The sequence below is a fragment of the Carassius carassius genome, chromosome 35 (genome assembly GCF_963082965.1).
Source record: "Carassius carassius chromosome 35, fCarCar2.1, whole genome shotgun sequence".
In the NCBI taxonomy this organism is placed as follows: domain Eukaryota; kingdom Metazoa; phylum Chordata; class Actinopteri; order Cypriniformes; family Cyprinidae; genus Carassius; species Carassius carassius.
Window position 1 is genome coordinate 24,323,656 of NC_081789.1, and position 19,082 is coordinate 24,342,737.

At 37.2% G+C, this 19,082-nt stretch overlaps 1 protein-coding gene across 2 annotated transcripts in view; it reads right to left on the minus strand.

Annotated features, from left to right (window-relative positions):
- Positions 1–19,082, minus strand: part of spidr (scaffold protein involved in DNA repair) — a 58,019-nt gene that overhangs the window by 7,612 nt on the left and 31,325 nt on the right. For both annotated transcript variants that reach the window (XM_059525069.1, XM_059525070.1), the window contains 5 exons: positions 11,821–11,979; positions 4,667–4,754; positions 2,149–2,280; positions 1,516–1,575; positions 197–398 (listed from right to left, as the gene is read on the minus strand). In XM_059525069.1, the coding sequence (XP_059381052.1) occupies positions 197–398; positions 1,516–1,575; positions 2,149–2,280; positions 4,667–4,754; positions 11,821–11,979 (641 nt within the window). The remainder of the gene's footprint in view (positions 1–196; positions 399–1,515; positions 1,576–2,148; positions 2,281–4,666; positions 4,755–11,820; positions 11,980–19,082) is intronic.

Here is a 19,082-nt window from a genome sequence, read left to right on the forward strand (position 1 = left end):
CAATTATGATTTGCAAAGAGGCACCAGTTACCAGAGGCACTGTTAATTATAATACTTCAGAATTACTACTATTACGGTAGACTGAACTAGTAATTAGCTAGTCCTTCGAAATGCACAGTCTCATTATAAAAAGCTGTGCATGAGACAATACATACAGACAGCTGATGTGTTCATGTATGTCTAACAGGTGAAATACCGTTCTCCTCCACAGCGTCTCTGAACATCAGAACAGGCTGTGTCTGCAGGGCATCCAGGGCCTGTGTGACTGAGCTCTGGATCAGGCAGGACCGGCTCAGACACACAGCTACGGTTCTCCTGTTCCCGTCTGAGTTTGGCTCCCTTTGGAGACTGGGATCAGTCACAAACAGCAGCATCTCCCTCTCGCCCGCATTTGAGCTCTGCAAGACCAAGATGCATGTGCAAATCAGTTAAATCTATTCAATAAACTATCATGAACTGACTTGAGATTTTAAGATAAGCACTGGAATATGCCTTCTCTTTTTTTTTCTATTATATATTTATATTTTATATTTATATTTTTCTATTATATATTTATACTTATATTTTCTCTTTTTAAATATGTAGACAAAAATATTGTGTACAATTGAGCATCTCTCATGTTCAGGAATAAGAGAAGGAAAGAAATTATTATAATACTTCAATAGGACAAAATATTCTCTATATTAGATAATACTATGTTAAGGCACAATTTTGGGACATAACACATAAAAGCATAAAAAGCTGCTTAGAAAAATGGAAAAGATAAAATTATGTTTATAATAATATTTTTTTTTATATAAATTATATTACCTGCATATCATATTATTTTTTAATTAATGAGACACTGGCCTTTACTAGATCATTTTATAGTTCATGTATAAACCAATTTGGGGAAAATATTGGTGTTTATCAAACACAGGTCTGGATACACAAAGCTAAATAAAACTTCAATTGTTTTGTATCATTTATAAAGACATAAATCTGTCATTATCAGGGGAAAAATGCTTTAGGGAAAGTTTCCCACAAAGGCTGTTCCTTCATACACCTACGCAGATGTGCAATGTCAAAAGCAAAGCAAACAGAGCGAATCAAAACAAAACAAAGAAAAGGTTAATCTACTATCCACACGAGTGTGTATTCATGACACTTAACCTTCTACAAATAAATCCCAGGTTATCAAAGTCCAAAGTCTGAGGGTCTGCTAGATCAGTCAGACAGATTGTCAATGGATGACGTCACTTACGGGAAGCTTGCGTCAAACGATGCGTAAAGCTTTCCAAAAGCTTTTCCAAAGGTGTACAGTATGGAAGCAACAATGAGGGATGAAGACTTGGCAAATGTGCTGGGAAAACAGCTACGGTGGGTTCTTAAGAAGACAATCTATAGACAAAGCTAAGGACTATTTCCCACACTCCTTAAACCAGGCGTGCCAAGGCATCCCACCAAGATATAGCTGTGATGAAAAATTATCTGATTTATCCATTTGTTGTTAAAAATAGGTTGAGAAAACATTACCAGTAATTGTTTATGAACCACAGTGGCCCGAAAGCTGCAACGACGCCTTGAAGATTTATCCTAAAAAACAAAGAAAGAATCATTCAAAAACATTTGGACATTAAAATAAAATGATTTCACAGCACTGTTGGTATTGTTAAAATTTTTAATTATTAAATATAATTTTCATTCATTGAAAAAAGCAGAAATAAAACAAAATTTTAAGATCAGATGAAAAACATACAGTAAAAAAACAAAACAAAACAAAAAACACTCAAAATGTGGGAAATATTACCTTGGAAAATAACTGAAATAAATGATTGAGTACTCAAACTGAAATAAAAATAAATATTACATATATAGGTAATCAATTTTTACCTATCATGTGTTCCCGGGGAATCGAACCCCCAACCTTGCGCTTGATAACGCAATGCTCTACCAATTGAGTACCAAATATATATAGATATATATATAAACACACACACACACACACACACACACACACACACACACACACACACACACACACATATACATACACGTACACATAAAAATCTTCAAGTATATAGGTTTTTCTTTATTTTGTCTTTTTTTTAAGCGTGTCTACTGAAAGAGTTTTCTGTCAATCTGTTTTTGTCATTATGAGTGCTGCACCTGAAGGATCTCTCTTAGCGTCTGAAGTACAGGTGGTCGGTACAGTGGAGATTCGGTCTGTCCTGATAACAGAACCATGTTTCTCAGCTGGATGCTCAGCCTATAGCAGAAACAGGGCGGTGGGACGCGATCCTGGAAAGCAAAAACTATTTCAAAATCAAGTAGTTTGTTAAATAGTTCAGAAGGGTCATTTTATGGAAACGGACGAATGCCATTTATCTCTGTCACCCAAAGTAAAGCTCCCTTCCCAGTCAGCAGCAAAACAGCAAAAACACTCATTCAGAAGCCACCGTAAGCTCGTTAACATATGACTGCCTAGATTAGCATATATTTACATTACTTAGCCCACTCTGATGAAAAAATACAACTGTTTTTGGTGAAGGTTTAGGGAAGGTTCAAAAGTAGTCTTTCAAGACACAAAAGAATATTAAAATGCTATGAATAGTAGAAAATTGTTCCTTTAAAGCTAAAGGAACCTTGGGTTTTTAAACCTAAGGCAGAAAAAAGGCCTAATAATGATGACTCTAACTACTTATCTGTCCCAAGCAACAGTTTATTTACAAAACAAGCAGATTTTAATGGCGAGATACAGTTGACATTAGGACACAAGTCTCTCGTTCAGGGTCTAGGGGATTTGTTGTCTGTTAGATCAGGGGTTTTCAAACTGTGGGTCGCGACCCACTTGTGGGTCACAGAATGGAACAAGGTGGGTCGCACAAAGTCACTTGGCTGCAGCTAAATTTGCGTTTCAATGACACACACACACACAGTTCAGTCTAGGGCTGCACGAAAGTGACGAGTGGGAACGGTGCGAGGCCGGTGGAGTGATTGGAATTGAGCGACACCTGCTCGACTCACCAGTCTCGAGAACCACGGAGGAGATCGGAAGGATACAAAAGAGGAGCGTCCGTCTCCCCGGCAACTCACTCCAGCCCACCGCCTCGAGCATCCTCCTTCGCCCTACTCGATGGCACTGCGGATTCACCTCAGTGCCGAGGGATCTTCGGCAGCGCGTCCCTCCTTCCTCCCAGGCTTCGGCACCAGTCTAACACATTAAAAACTTCTCAATCACGGGAAGGAGGAGGCGGGAACCGGGAACCCACTCGTCACAATGATATAGCCCACCAACATTAATAAGGACTGCAATATCCTTAGTGTGATTTTCGAATTGCAATTAAGTCCGCGTGCTTTGCGTGTTTTGAAGCGCGGGCGCGCACGAGTTGTAATAACAGTGAAGGTCTCAGAGCAATGTCATTAAAAGGTTCAATCGGTCCGCATTATTAAAAGAGAAAAACTTGCTCACTTCAATACACTATATTCCGCATGAGATTGCATACACCAGAAAACAAATGTTACGAAAACGGTTTCAGGTAGGCCATGTTCATTCATTTCTATCGTCCGTTTGAGCTCTGTGCACTTTTTTCGTTCGGGAAACGGTTTGTAAAAAGCATTTCACATGTACAGGGTGAGCAGTGCACAAACGCAGGGTTAATTGTAACACTACAAGATTTAAACATTTCCACATAACAAAATGCACAAAAAAATAATGCAATACTCCTTGACGTATCATCTCTTTTTAGAGAAAAATTTGCCAAAGTTCAGAAATCTTTTGAAGATATTGCTGAACATTAATTTAACCATTGCTAAAATAAATTTCTGCCTGAACTTAATGTCATCCAGTTTTTTTTTTTTTTGTTTATTTAAAACGAGACACATGTTTATTATTATTTTTTACCTATTTCACAATTATTTTAATCTCCAAACAGTTTTAGATAGTTCTGCTTTGCTTCTTATGCTTTTTCTAAAAAAAGTGTTGGATTGTGCTCCGTTCTCACCGACACACACGGAAGGATCGTGAATGCATTTTCTGCAACAAAACACAGCAGCGCAGATTACAGTTCACTGGAGTGAGCCTGTTTAACGTTTTTATGGACACTACATATTCTAAAGTCTGTAAACAAAAATTAAAACTTAAATATTAATAGTGATTTTTTTCAGGTGTAGGCCTACTCTAAAATAAAAAGTTTTTTTTTCTTAAATACTTCATTTCTGTCATCAAACTTTTAAGTAAGATTAGGCTTAAAGTAATATCAACCTTTTTTTTCCTCAAATATTGTGGTGGGTCATGAAATAGATTACACTTGTCTAGGTGGGTCGTGGAATGGAAAAGTTTGGGAACCACTGTGTTAGATGAAAATCTGAAGCATAAATTCATGTCTGGTATGGGACGAGTCGCACCGCAAAGTTTAATACACAGAGTCAGGGGTTTGTTTAAATCACTAACTCTTAGTACGAGAAATTGCAGTAATGTTTGTCTTCGCAACCACCGCTAATGAGTAATTTTGTATTTTTAAGCTCTGAAGGTTTATTTATATGTGCTTTGGTTAAGAACGCAGCGCAGTGGTTGTTTTGACGTTGTACTGCCGCTATCCAGGAGGAATCTTCCAGAAGCAAGAGGCATGCGAGATAAATATGAAGTAAACACGGCTGTGATTTACGATGTGATCTGAAAACCTACACTGGGAGACTGCAGAAGATCGTCATGAGATTTTGGATCAACCGGAGGAGGCCACAAACTGTCAATCATACTGAAGAGCACAGAACATCTGCAATGAGAAGAGAGAGGAAAATAATTAAAGGTTTCAATCTCTGAATGTTCAAATTCAGGGATCCTTCCAGAAACACAGGAGCCGAAGGTGGAGCATATATACACTGTCAGTCTCATTAGCTTCGGCTGGACTGACGTACTGCCAAGTTGAGCTTCTGTTGGAGCCGAAAAGTGTCTGCTGACAAATACAAGATCAGTTTCACTAGCAGGCTGAGGCTTGTTCACACACACACACACACACACACACACACACACACAAACACACACACACACACACACACACACACACACACACACACACACACACACACACACACACACACACACACATAATCTGTCATTAAACCATTTGAAAATTAAATTATCACTATTCAAAATGCTGATAATTTAATATTTGGCAGGCCAAATGTTATTTTAACAGATAAACACTCCCACAATATGACAATTATAACAGATATGGCGCAAGTATGTACCAGGGTTTATTATTCGTTAACGAAAACTGAAACTATGCTGTAACTGAAAAATGGTACATTTACAATTTTAGATGAAAAACTAAAGGAAAAATGTTGCCTGGCAACTAACTGAAATAAGTGCTCAACTGGAAATAAAAACTAAAACTAAAACTATCTAAATAGTTAAAATAGTATAAAAGAAAATGGCAAAAGCATAAACTTTCTACAAATTTTGATCACGATAAAAAAAAGAATTTTGAAAATGAAAAAAGGAACAAACAAATATTATTTAAAAAGATACATTTAAATAGAAAGATTTTAAAAAGTAATAAAAATGACAAACACAAAAAATTTGAATTTAAATTTAAAAGAAAGTTAACAATATAAAAATAAAAGCTAATTTAAAATACTGAAAAAAACTTTAATAGTATATATAGGGTATTCAAGTGTTTGTTTGGAGATCATCAGAAGTTCTTGATATTTCATTACAGATCATAGATGGATTTTTAGATTGCAAGAATAAAATGTTCTTAGTGGAGCTTTAACAGCGTTCTTTAACCCTGTGTGTGCCTCAGTGCAGTGTGATCTGATCACTCACAACCAGTTTCACAGCTGTCTCAATCACAGTCTAGCTCTCCTTTCCCCCTCACCTCTTCCCTTGACCCGCTCAACCGCCCCATCCAGTCCAGCAGGACGAGCCCTCGATGAAAACACTCAAGAGGAGCTTAGTACGTACTGAGAGAATGAGACTGAAAGCCATATATCTTATGTCTTGCAGTACACAGGGGTTAAAGTGGAAAAAAATCCTGAGCCTGAACTTTTGGGGGGGGGGGGGGGGGTGTTTGGAGAGAAACTCCACAGACAGACTTAATTCAAATATTGACGATAGTCAATAATACAGTAACAAACATACAAACAAAAATACAGTAACAATAGCTTAAAGTGCTTAGAAAATGGTAAACAGCCTGATATAGACATGAATCTCTTCAATGATTATGTTTGGCACCATTTATTTAAAAGTACTGTCAAATAAAGTGTTTTCTTCTAAACAATAACAAGTGCTTAAAGTGCTTAAATAATTAAGTGCTCAAAGTGCTAAAGAACTGAACTGCTAAACTGAAGATAAGAAGTGAAATCAAGGCTATTATCACTTTTTTTTCTGGGATGTAGCTCGCATGTTGATTTTAAACCAACAGGCTAGTGAACGCTTTTTTTGTCTTCTGCCAGTTTTCTACACAGGGTAAACAGTTGCTGCGAAATTCTGAATGACAAATCATTTTCTGCTATAAATGTGCACACACATATTTTTTAATCGCAGACATGGTCAGTCGACAACGGTGTGTCAGCTAGTTGCTCCCGGCTAGAGACCTGCACTCCCGCGGGAGTACCGTGGGACCCAGCGCCACCGAGTGCGGCGTGGGACAATATTTGATGGGTGAATGCGGACGCGGGCGGCCAGATATTATTGTGTGCGGGTTGCGGGAAAATAAAATTATTTGCGGGACAAATAAAAGACAAAATAACAAAACAAAATAAAAGAACTAGAAACAAATAGACCTTTGTTTATAATAAAATTAAATAGACTTTGCGGAATGAGAGGATGCGGATGATACCATAGACAGCGACGTGTAGCCTAATTCGATTCCGAAATAGCGATATATTTAAATGTCAAATTGGATGGATTAGAAGCACACAGACCGGATGATGTCCTCCAGTGGTGGAAAAGACGAATTTCCGAGATTAAGCAAACACGCCATGTAGCGCACCATCGGAGAGGGCTTTCAGTATTTGCAGTCGCATACTGGAGCAGAGACGGATTAAACTGAAGCTCTCAACAGAGACCGACATGATATTCCTGCACGGGCACATTAAGTAGTCGTACAGTTTTTTTTAGTCAATTCAGTTTATTTTTATTTATTTATTTAGCTTAATATTTAAAATTGGTCTATTTTGTTATTGAGGAATAAGGATATTTTTTTGTTAAATGTTTGAATGAATTGCTCAGGCCCCATAAGCTACTTTTCCTTTGAAACTGAAATAAATCCAGATTTATTATTATTATATAATTTATTAGGCTATATAGCCTAATTATTATAGGTATATATATTTTTTATTTACATTTCTTACTTTTTTTACTGTATATGTTCTAAGTTCCTTGTTCATGTTCATACTTTTAATTAAACGCAAATAAAACGAAACATTTGTTTATTTTCTGCTTCTTTTAAAATTTATATTCAACAGGGGAGCAAGTGAAAAAATAAGAGTAGCAGGCAGAATATGCAATTTATTTAAAAAAAAAGAAAAACTACTGTAGGCTATACGTTTACCCGCGGGATTTTGCGGGCGGGAGCGGGACGAAACTTGATTGTTTGCGGCCGGGAGCAGGAGAAAATAACATTTTTGCGGGAGCGGGACGGAAAAATCCCTCCCGCGCAGGTCTCTACTCCCGGCAACGTTGTGGTAAGTGCACGGGCGGCGGCTCTATGACCGGAGTCTGGTGCTGCTTTCCAGGCAGGTTTTAGCTCGCAAGTCACCATTTCAAACCACGACTAACAACTTTGTACCGTTCCAGGCAAGTCGCGCCAAACTTTCTGAGCGCGAGGAAACTTAGCTAGATTATTCATTTTATTGCAACGTTACATTGTCCTAAAATCTATTTTTTAACGTGTACCACTTGCATAAACACTGGCTGTTGTTTCGCGTGCTGTGTGACGTCAGAACTCGGAGTACATCGATCTAGTACGAGTTCACGGGTGGGAAGTCACGGGTTTGACTGCCGTTCCAGTGCACTTTCACGGGTTTAAGGTTGGAAAAACACGGGTTACGGGTTGCCTGGAACGCGACATAAATCATAACGAGCAAGCACTTTCTTACCGCTGCTGGCATTCAGTAATTCCTCGAGGAAATCATGCAGAAACAAGCCCCGGGCTCTCTCAGTTTCTTGCACCAACTGCCAAAAAGCGCCATTTATTTTTGAGTCCTTTATCTATTGCTAGGAGTCTAGGACATCATCCCCAGGCTTCATAAACTTGCGCTCCATTTTTGTTTTCTCCGACGTATGGGCGTCAATCATCCTTCACGCCGTTCTCTGCTTCTGATAGGCTTGTAACGTTAGTAAAAGCTGCGTTCCTCTCATATGATTGGTATAAGAAATAAATAGGCTCTCAAATATTAAACTGCATGCGCAGGCTCTCAAATATTATATTTTTTTTTTTTCCTCACGGCCACACGCCGGAGATCCGTGATAAAATACTTTAAGCCCTGAGTACAGACAATCATACTATTAATTTTTGGAAAAAGTTGCCTATTCCTGATTATTAACTAATTTTTCCCCTGAGTATTTTGTTTTTACATGTATGCATTTAACAGATGCTTTTATCCAGAGTGACTTACAAAAGAGGAACTAAAAAATAGCGTTAAAAACAAGATGGATAAGATGAAACCGATAAGATGAGCTAGACCAGTGGTTCCCAAACTTTTCCATTCCACGACCCACCTAGACAAGTGTAATATATTTCACGACCCACCAAAATATTAAAAAAAAAAAAAAAACAACGAGTGAAATTACTTTAAACCTAATCTTACTTAAAATTTTTATGACAGAAATTAAGTATTTAAGAAAAATAACCATTTTATTTTAGAGTACAACTGAAAATTTCACTACAAATTTACAAGTTTTAATTTTTGTTTACTGGCGTTAAAATATGTAGTGTCCATAAAAACGTGAAGCAGGCTCACTCCAGTGAAGTGTGATCTGCGCTGCTGTGTTTTGTTGCATTCATGATCCTTCCGTGTGTGTCGGCGAGAACGGAGCACAATCCAACACTTTTTTAGAAAAGCATAAGAAGCAAAGCAGAACTATCTAAAACAGTTTGGAGATTAAAATAATTGTGAAATAGGTAAAAAAAGACCGATTGAACCTTTTAATGACATTGCTCTGAGACCTTCAAAACACGCAACGCACACGGACTTAATTGCAATTTGAAAATCACACTAAGGATATTGCAGTTCATTATTAATGTTGGTGGGCTATATCGTTGTGATGAGTGGGTTCCCAGTTCCCGCCTCCTTCTTCCTGTGATTGTGAAGATTTTAATGTTTTACACTGGTGCCGAAGCCAGGGAGGAAGGAGGGGCGCGCTGCCGAAGATCCTTCGCCGCTGGGGTGAATCCGCAGTGCCATCGAGCAGGGCGAAGGAGTCTGCCGCCGAGGGTGCTCGATGTGGTGGGCTGGAGTGAGTTGCCGGGGGGGGGGGGGGGCGAACTCACTCCAGCCCACCGCCTCGATGACTCCTTCGTGGAAAGAGGTGGGAACCGGCGGACAATCAAACAAAGTTTTAATAACCAAATAAACACAAAACAGCGCGACAGCCCCTCTCGGATGACTGCCGTGCACAAATAAAAAACAAACACAAAATAAAACCCAGGCCTGGTCCTCTCTCGTCCTTCACTGTCATCGCTCCTCTTTTGTATCTTTCCGATCTCCTCCGTGGTTCTTGAGACCGGTGAGTGTTGCTCATTTCCCAATCACTCCACCGGCCTAGCTCTGTTCCCATGGCACTAGGCCCCGCCCCACTCGTCACATTCGTGCAGCCCTAGACTGAACTGTGTTAGTGTCTGTGTGTCATTGAAACGCAAAATTAGCTGCAGCCAAGTGACTTTGTGCGACCCACCTTGTTCCATTCCGTGACCCACGAGTGGGTCGCGACCCACAGTTTGAAAACCCCTGAGCTAGACCACTGTAAGAAGGTGCGATACAGAGCCTTTCCCTATACACAACTGATCCAGACATGCACAAAATCATTTATTTAAGGTGTAGTTAACCACAAAATTTACAATTTGTCCTTTATTTTTGCAAATAGAAATAATGCTGAAATAATATTTAAATATTTTATGAAACTAGTGGATTAAATGGACTAAATTTACTAACTGGTAATAAATAAAAACTACAAGTGAACTAAAATAAAATAAAAATAAATTAAACCTAAATAGCAATATTAAAAAATAAAAATAAAACAGATCTGACAAAAAAGTATAAAATGACTAACAATTAACTAAAATGTTTATATTAAACCTAAAAATAAAATCTAATTTAATAAACATTAATAAAAACTATAATAGTTTATAAATGAACTATTGGTTCCAAATGAGGTACATCCATAGAAGACAAAATGAGATATTAGTCATAAAGTCCAGGCTGCTCTTTTCCATTTAATGAAAGTGGGATTTAGGAACTCTGACTGCTAAAATGTGATAAAATTACCATGAAAGCAGTCTAAATGACTTCTGCACTGAATTTCAAGTGCTCTAAAACCATCATTCACTAGCTTTATGTGAAGAAAAGATGTGATGTTATTTACTGAGAATCTTCCCCTTCTCTAATATTATCAGCAAATAACTAGTAAAATTCAAGTTTTTCTTTAAATGAAGCAATCATATGGCTTCAAAGGACATATTTTATGTTCTTAGTGTCTTTTTTGGAGACCGACAGTCCCAGTCCCCACTTTCATTCTATGGGCATCTCTTTTTGAGTTACACACACACACACACACACAAAAAAACATTTTGAAGGTTTGAAGTAGAAGAGCAAGTAAATGATGACAGAATTTCCTCAAGTGCTCTAACCCTAATCTCACAGACCATATTCACCATATAGATGGCCACTGATCCCAAATAAGCAGTGCATGCTGAAAGAGATCTTGGGTATTCGTGTTCATGGCTCATGTTCATATCTGTGGAAACGTGTCACCAGAATTTCCCATCACATGCCACCTTCAACTTAATCAACACATATGTTAAAGCAGTGACCACGCAGACAACCTTGAGTGAGCAGACGCATGTGGCGAGAGATGTAAATCTAGCAGGCTGGAGTGCTGCAGACACACTGACACTGTGAGCTACTAATGTGAGCTGGAGCAGGTGGAAATAAGAGCTCATATTAACTTTCAGTTCAATGGAGTGCAGTAAAGTTGACTAATCATTCACAAATAATGCAAAAAATCAGGGTGCAGTTTGAGACAAAATATGAAGATATGCTGTTTGAATACTTAACAAATAGTTGGATTTAGGAGGACAAGTACATTTTATTGCATTTTATAGTTTAACTTATATTCTATAAATAAATACAACTTAATTCATAAATCTATATCCTGTAAATAAATATTTATGTTTACACATATTAATAACAATAATATATGTATAATACAAGAATATGTATCAAACACACATAATATAAACCTATACATAAATATTTAAATAAATATGACATTCATAAATATTATGTAAATCAGTATTTATAAAAGTAAATTAATAACAACAATTTAAAAATGTTTGTGAAAATATATTACAAAGAATAATCTAATCTAATCTAAATCTAATCTAATATAATATATAAATTATAAATCTAACAGGTATGAGTTGTTTTATAATATAATATTTATTGTTGCTATTGTCCTAATTTGTGAGTTGCCTTTTATAAAAAATATGCTAAATGATTACATATTACATTAAAATAAAATAAAATAAAATAAAATAAAATAAAAAGATGGTTTAAAATAATATTTTTCAGATCAGCAGGATGTTTTTAGTGTAATGTGATGTATCATAGACTCACTTGTCACGTGTGAGACGCTGGACGACTCTCAGGGCCTGGAGGAGACACACATGGCCCTCCAGTTGCTCCAAGTTCTGCTGGATCTCTGATTCTGTGGACACACAGTGCAGAAGAACCTCACCGAACATCCCATAACTGTCCTGAACTAGAGCACACAACCTGAGAAAGAGAGGGAAAAGAACCAATGAACAACCTTTAGTAAATTATTCCCTACTGCTTTGCACTACTTAGAGCTGAAGATCTTTGAAGATTCTGTGCAATCAAGATCTTTGCCCCGGGACGGTCTGAGGTGTGGAAAAGTTTTGACCATGTTTCTAATGAGAATAATGAGTGAATAATGACGCACCATCAGTGAGCGCAGGAACACGCTGAAGACATCTACAGTGGATTCAATCATTTTCTTCCACAAAAATCATGTAGGCTTAGCCTAATCTCTGTGAGTAAAGGTTTTTCAAATGATAACTAAATATTCATTGAGTCTTAAATGCATAATGTGGACAGAGTATTTAGAGTAGTTGGCATTATTCTTTTATTAAATGTCAGCTGCTAGTGGTGAAGCAAATCCGGCAGCGCCTTTATCTTAATTTCGTTTATCTTAAAATCTTAATTTAAAATTTATCTTAATTTAATTTGATTAAAAAAACTCATTTTTATTGTTGCGTTGGTCTATTTATAGGCTAAATGAGCCTATGCCTATTTAGAGTGCTGAGATGTTACGATGTTACAGAGGACTTATTTTATTTCTTTATTCCTTATAACTTCCAAGTGGCCTATAATCTACGTTAGTTATGAATAAATTATGTTAAAACACGTATGACTCATTCTTGACAAAAGAGCTGTGTGTGCGCGCACATTTGAATAATGTCGGGCTGTAAACAGGTTCGGGCTTTTAAAAAGCTGTCAATCAAAATGTACTTGTCGGGCTCAGGCCGAAACCTGTCGGGCTCGGGTCCTGTCGGGCCTAACTTTTAAGGCCCAATTACAGCTCTAGCACTACCGATTTAGTTTCTGTATCTAAATATTACTTATTTACTCATTTTACACTACTGTCATTTAACTCTATTTTACAAATTTTGCTCATTATTTTTGCAACATAAAAGTTCAGTATTTTATTGTGGCAATAATAAAGCACACTAAACTGAAATTAAAATGGCAAGAAAGAGAGTGGTTAAGAAAGACTGAAGTTGTGACTACCTTTCTAAAAATCCAGCAGGCATTTGAAATTATTATGACAAACTGTATTTATAAATAAACTGCCCAAAATTAAGACCTGCAAATGTGAGTTGCTGATGAAGAGGGAAGCTTCATCCCAACAACAAACACTTACATAGATACAGATACTGTCTGCAGATTAAATGTTGACTTTGGCACCAGACAGGGCTTAACTAATAACTTGATCTATGGACTGACTCGCAGCGGTCACACGGCGGTGTTTCTATACTCAAAATGATATTTTTGCATGTATTAATAGTCTCTACAGTCAGTTCACAGAAACCGGTGACTTTTTTGGAGCCGGTAAACCACAGGACTAAACAAACAGGCTGGTATTTAAATATATTTTCACATGCTAGACAGTGATTTGATTGCACAGTAGAGATAACTATAGTAGAATACAAAAATAAACAGAGTTGATTCGTACATACTTCACACTGATTTGAAGACGTGTTGTTTAGTTAAAAAAGTGCTTGCAAGGCAGAACTGCATTGATATTCCTGAAAAAATGTACTTTTATTCTTTTTCTTGTCCACATTTTCAACAAAGAATACAGCTCAAACAACTTTATGTGCAAACCATTAACAAACAGTATTAAGTAGACTGTTTAGAACAGAGTTCCACAAACATTTTGTCAGCCGAACCCCTTTGAACCCAAAATATTTACTTGAAATGCACTTTTTTTAACGTAAATATTTTAATAACTTCACAACCCTCATTCGATCACGGTTTTCTGATGTTTTTTAATAGTCACATGACATGGAAAAACAAATAAAATATTTTATATCTGTTTATTAAGGGCTAGATTTACTAACGGCTTGCACCAGCGCAAACCGTCTTTTGTCGTTAAAATAGTACTGTCAAGATTTACTCAAGACACGCAGTTAAGAATTAGCACTAAAAAGGCACGGACAGTAATGCTTGCAACTGACCTTATTGAATATGTATTTGTAGGAGTTTCTCTTTCAGACGCAAAATGAGAATCGTCAAATTACTGGTATTTAAAGGGGTCATATGATGTAATTTCAAGTTTTCCTTTCTATTTGGAATGTTACAACGGCAAAAAACTAAAGTCTCACACCGAAAGAAATATTCTTTATAAAAGTTACGAGTTAACTACGTTCTCCAAAAAACACCACAAATATACACGCAAAGAAAGAAGGCTAACTTTGATTCTCGCTGTTGCCACCGGCGCCATGTTGTGGAGATGTTTTGTTGTGAAAGTGAAAATACTTTCTTTTGCTTTCCAAAATTCAATTCAAGTTTATTTTTATAGTGCTTTTTATGATACAAATCATTGCAAAGCAACTTTACAGAAAATTCAGTTTCTACAATATTTAGTAGTAGCTTATCAGTGGTGACTGTCAGTTTATGTGCATATGCAAGAAATTTTCTGAAAGATTAATTAAAGACGTAGTCAAACAGAAGATGAACACTATTAACAGCAATTATTATATGATGCAGTCACACTTGAGGACAAAACTAGAAATCAGTGGTTAAGTTATTTTTACAACATTGTTCCAGAACACAAAATTTATCTCATCAATTTCTCTCATCTTTTGCTAAAGGTGACAAGAAGATGTGCACATGCGATTCACACGCAAAGCTGATAGAAAACGAAATTCTCTGAAGTTCTTTTGATTTATGTTCAGTGTTCATAGAGGCCGCCTGATTCAGGATATGAATCAGTTGGAATTTTATATTGATCTCAAATTTGCTGTTTAGTCATTTAACATCTATACTGTCAAAAAAAAAAAAAGGACTGTGTCTTTACAAGACAATGTGTTAAACTCTACTCGAGCCAGATTAGGATAAAACAATGACTGCGTTTACATGCAGCCAATAACCCGTTCAAAACCGGGATATTAGCAATAACCCGGTCGCACACGGCCATGTAAACACCGGCAAAAACCCGGATATGCTCATATCCCGGTTTTTAAAAACCGGGATATTATACCTGGGGTACCCCTTTTCTAACCCGAATATTTGGTCTTGTAAACGCGTTTCGGCATATCCCCATCAAAATGTGTGTTCTGCGCATGTTCTATTCGCAAGGAATCTTGGTCTTTTGAGTAGAGACGGCGCATAAAAAACCCCGCGTGCAGTATAGAGGCACAGTAGTGTCAAGTGCTGCTGGTGGATCATTACCAGCGCCAAAGCGCAAACAAAGACTATCGCTATCTGCCCTAAACTATTCATTATCTGCCTGCTGCTGCTGTTGTTGTTGTTGTCTTTGGATACAGGAAGAAGAATCGGAAATGACGCATATTGCGTCTTGTTGTCCGTACGTCCAGACGCTAACCGTGCGTCGCTGTTTACATCGGGATTGGTAACTCTCTCTGCTCACGCATGTAAACGGGTTATCCCGAATGTTTCAGAAACCCAAATAGTGACCTTAACCCGACCATAACCCGAATTTTAACAGCATGTAAACGTAGTCAATGTAACAGATACAGATTGTGGCAAAGCAGCTTTACAGTGTTAAACAGGAAAATTATGTTTCAGTGATGTGGACAAATTGCAAATCTGCTGTAAAGCAGCTATTTAAAAAAAAAAAAAAAGAGGACAATAGTTAAGTAAATTTTCCTGTAACCATTGGTTCAGTGCTGATTCAGTTCAGTTTAATAACTTTCAGTTCATCAATTATGGAATGAGTTTAATTTACCATCAGGCAGCTCTGTAGGAATCAGTGATGTCACTATCCAGCTCAGTTCAGTTCTCTTGATCTGTGCAATCAAGTTGACAATGTTTAAATTAAAATCAATAAAAAAAACTAAGCACTAATAAACACCCAAAAGAACGTCTGATTTCAAAACAGATAAAAAAGCAGGTAAACTTGATAAAAGCTAACAATGATGGCGCGAAATGAGATGACCTTTGATAAACCATTACTGGCATATCTGGATTCATCCTGACCTGTTGTTACTCTGTTGTAGCACTGCTAAAGAACACAGGGGTTAAGTGAGTGCTGTTGAGAACACTGAGGCTTGTTTAGACCCGTGTGTCTATGAAACCGGAGAACAGGAGGGGTGACTGGGCAGTAGCATTTTCTGGTGTGGCCAGGTTGACATAAACAACCCCCTTCTTTATTCCCTGTATCAGGAGCTTCTTCCTACGGAGCAGGGCTGGGGGGCCATTGCCCCCACCGGATCTCTGGCATTGGTCAGCCGCAGTCACTAGCCATTTTCAGGAATCCGTCATTGTGAGAATTCGCAGGAATTCGCAACAACTTGAAGGCGCTTCCAGGAACTGCGATCCATTGAGCTTGTCCAAACACTCACACACACACACACACACATTTCACACAAGTCTACTGGATGTAGGAACCCCACTCCACCTCCATTTCCTTCACACATGCACCAAAACTTCTCTGGCAACTGATTGGCTGATGCGCAGTGGGCGGGATTCCTTCTGGCACGGCTCTGGCCAATGGGAGCAGAGCTTTTGATAAACAGGGCTGTAATCCGACACATAAAGCACATTGTGTTCCACTTCTTCTAGAAAACATCCAACCCCTCCTGTCTGAGCACAGAGAACTTCTTCAGCCTGTTTATACTGCTCTGAGTTTTTACTGGAACAACATATCTTCTTGGATCCAAAGTTAAATTCTAATTATTGTCTGGAAACTGGCCACAAAAACTCAAGGAGGAGAAAGAAACATAATAATAATAATAAAAAAAGCAGGACATAACTGCAAACTGGTTTTAATGAGACCGGTGGTCTTGTTGAAGCACACACATGAAAATAATAAATATTGTCAACATCTAAGCTGCATGTTGGAGGGTATAAACATGGTAAAAATGGATTTCTGATTTTAAGGATGTGTGTAGTGCAAAATGTGCATTTTAAAAAACAAAATGTGCGTTTTACTAGTGTTATTAACTAAAACTTAACCTATAAACATAGCCTTGAAATTGTTTCTGTTCATTAAAATAAAGCTGAAATAAAATAAAATGTAAATATTTGATGAAAAGCGTAAAAACCTTCAGAAATGTTACTGCATAAAATTACTAAAACTGCAACAACAACAACATATATATATATATTAGGGACTGAACGACTTCTGATTTTTTTAAAGTGGACTTTTATGTGATGAAAGTCGAGTCGAAGTCAACTAGTCGCTGATGACGTCATTAATGAACAAACGGAGCTGTGACAAACCCCATGTGCACAGCTATGACATATGACACAGCACTGGCCAGATGGCTCTTGCTCCTATAACAGCTCATTTTTATCAGTTCTTTTGCCTTTGGGTCGTTTTATTTCTCACAGATTTCTGCTCATTCTAAATCAGATATAGATAAAAAAGATTACATTTATATGAATGCATTAGAGAGAGCAATTGCATGTGTGAATTAATTCTACATGTCTCTCTAGTATTAGTGATGCTGTGGGATTTAGTTATTAAGAAATATATGCTTGAACTTTTCAGTTTCCAAGATATTTTATTGAGAAATCACAACAGTGATGACAGTACATTTCCACGCTGAATGATTCTGTGCGCGCACAATCAGCGTGTGACGTATGAGCTACTGTCTGTAGCCTGTGTGTGCGTTCCAGTGCAGCAGCGCATTAGATTAAAACAGTGATTAACTTACCTGTACAATAGGCTGTTTCGAATGTGCATTCTCCTGTTCAATTTTGACCATCCAGTAATATAATCACACACGTCTTGTGGAGCTTTTGGAGTACACATTTATTTGTCATGTTAACTGTTTGGAAACAAAGTGGAAATGTAGAAGTCCTTTAAATATTTCTTATCCTGTTGCGCCCTCTATAGGACCAGTGACTAGTCGACGTCAAGCTTAAAGCGTCATGGCAGAGCATTGAAGTAGACTACTAGACTAGTCTGTGCAACCCCTAATATATATGGGTGTGTGGGTTGTAACGGTACTCGCCCCGAACTGTCAAAGTACAGACTTCATGGTTCGGTTCATGCAGTCAGATGACGAAATCCAAATACAATGCAACGCTAACTGTCATGACAGGAAAGAGCAGAAGAAGAGATGATCTACGCACCAATCCAAAACATAAATGGTGAGTTCAGATGGCATGCCGGCTATAAATCGGAACCAGTTTTTAGATTTATTTTGGCCGATCTCTATTCCAGAGTTGCACACAAACTGCATTGCAATCATTTCCAAAAATGTAATTTGTGTGGAATTTTTTGTGTGGAGGTCTGTAAAAAGGAGATAATACTGTAGCAGGCAGATCAATCTCACTGTTTGCGATGCACAAAATATAGGAAGATAAATATGTTGGGGTTTATATGAATGTATATCTGAGAGGAGCTGACCATCTTCAGAAATGTTTCAATGTCAGTTTTCTTTTCATTTTACAGCCATATAATGCATATTAAAGTAGTGTTTATAAGTGTAGCTGCTTTGCTTACAGCAGTAACCAAGGAAACACTGTATCACTGCTGTTTCAAAAGCGCCACCTACTGTCAGAGAATAAATTTACATTTTCATTCAGTCCGTCTACTGTTTTTGTTTGGTGCTGCATAATTTCACAAATCTAAAGTCAGACAATTCTGTTTTTGCTTTAAATCTTGAATTTATACAATCTAATTCAAATAAAAAATCTAATCCAAAAACAACTGCTCAAGCTACATGTATGAAGCACTACTATTTTTTAAAAATAAATGAAGAAAAAAAATTTAATAAAATCCTGTTGAACCGAACTCGTATCAAACCATGAACGTGATCGAACTGTGATTTCTGTGTACTGTTACAACCGTAATATATATATATATATATATATATATATATATATTGAAAATTTATTTTACAAAATTGAAAATAATAAATAATGCTAAAATTAATGCTGTGTCACCAGGCAAACAAATAAATATAAATATACTAAAGCTCACAGTTTAGCTTCAGAAATAAGTTTGGGAAAGACTGAAAACTAGGGTGACAGAAAAATTGAAAAAGTACCTACAAAAAAATAAACCAACTCCTCGGTATAGCAAATAAACAAACAAGCAGTATTTTCTTCAAAAGGTCCCAAATTAAACAGAGACAATCCGTCCTGTGTGTTGCTATATG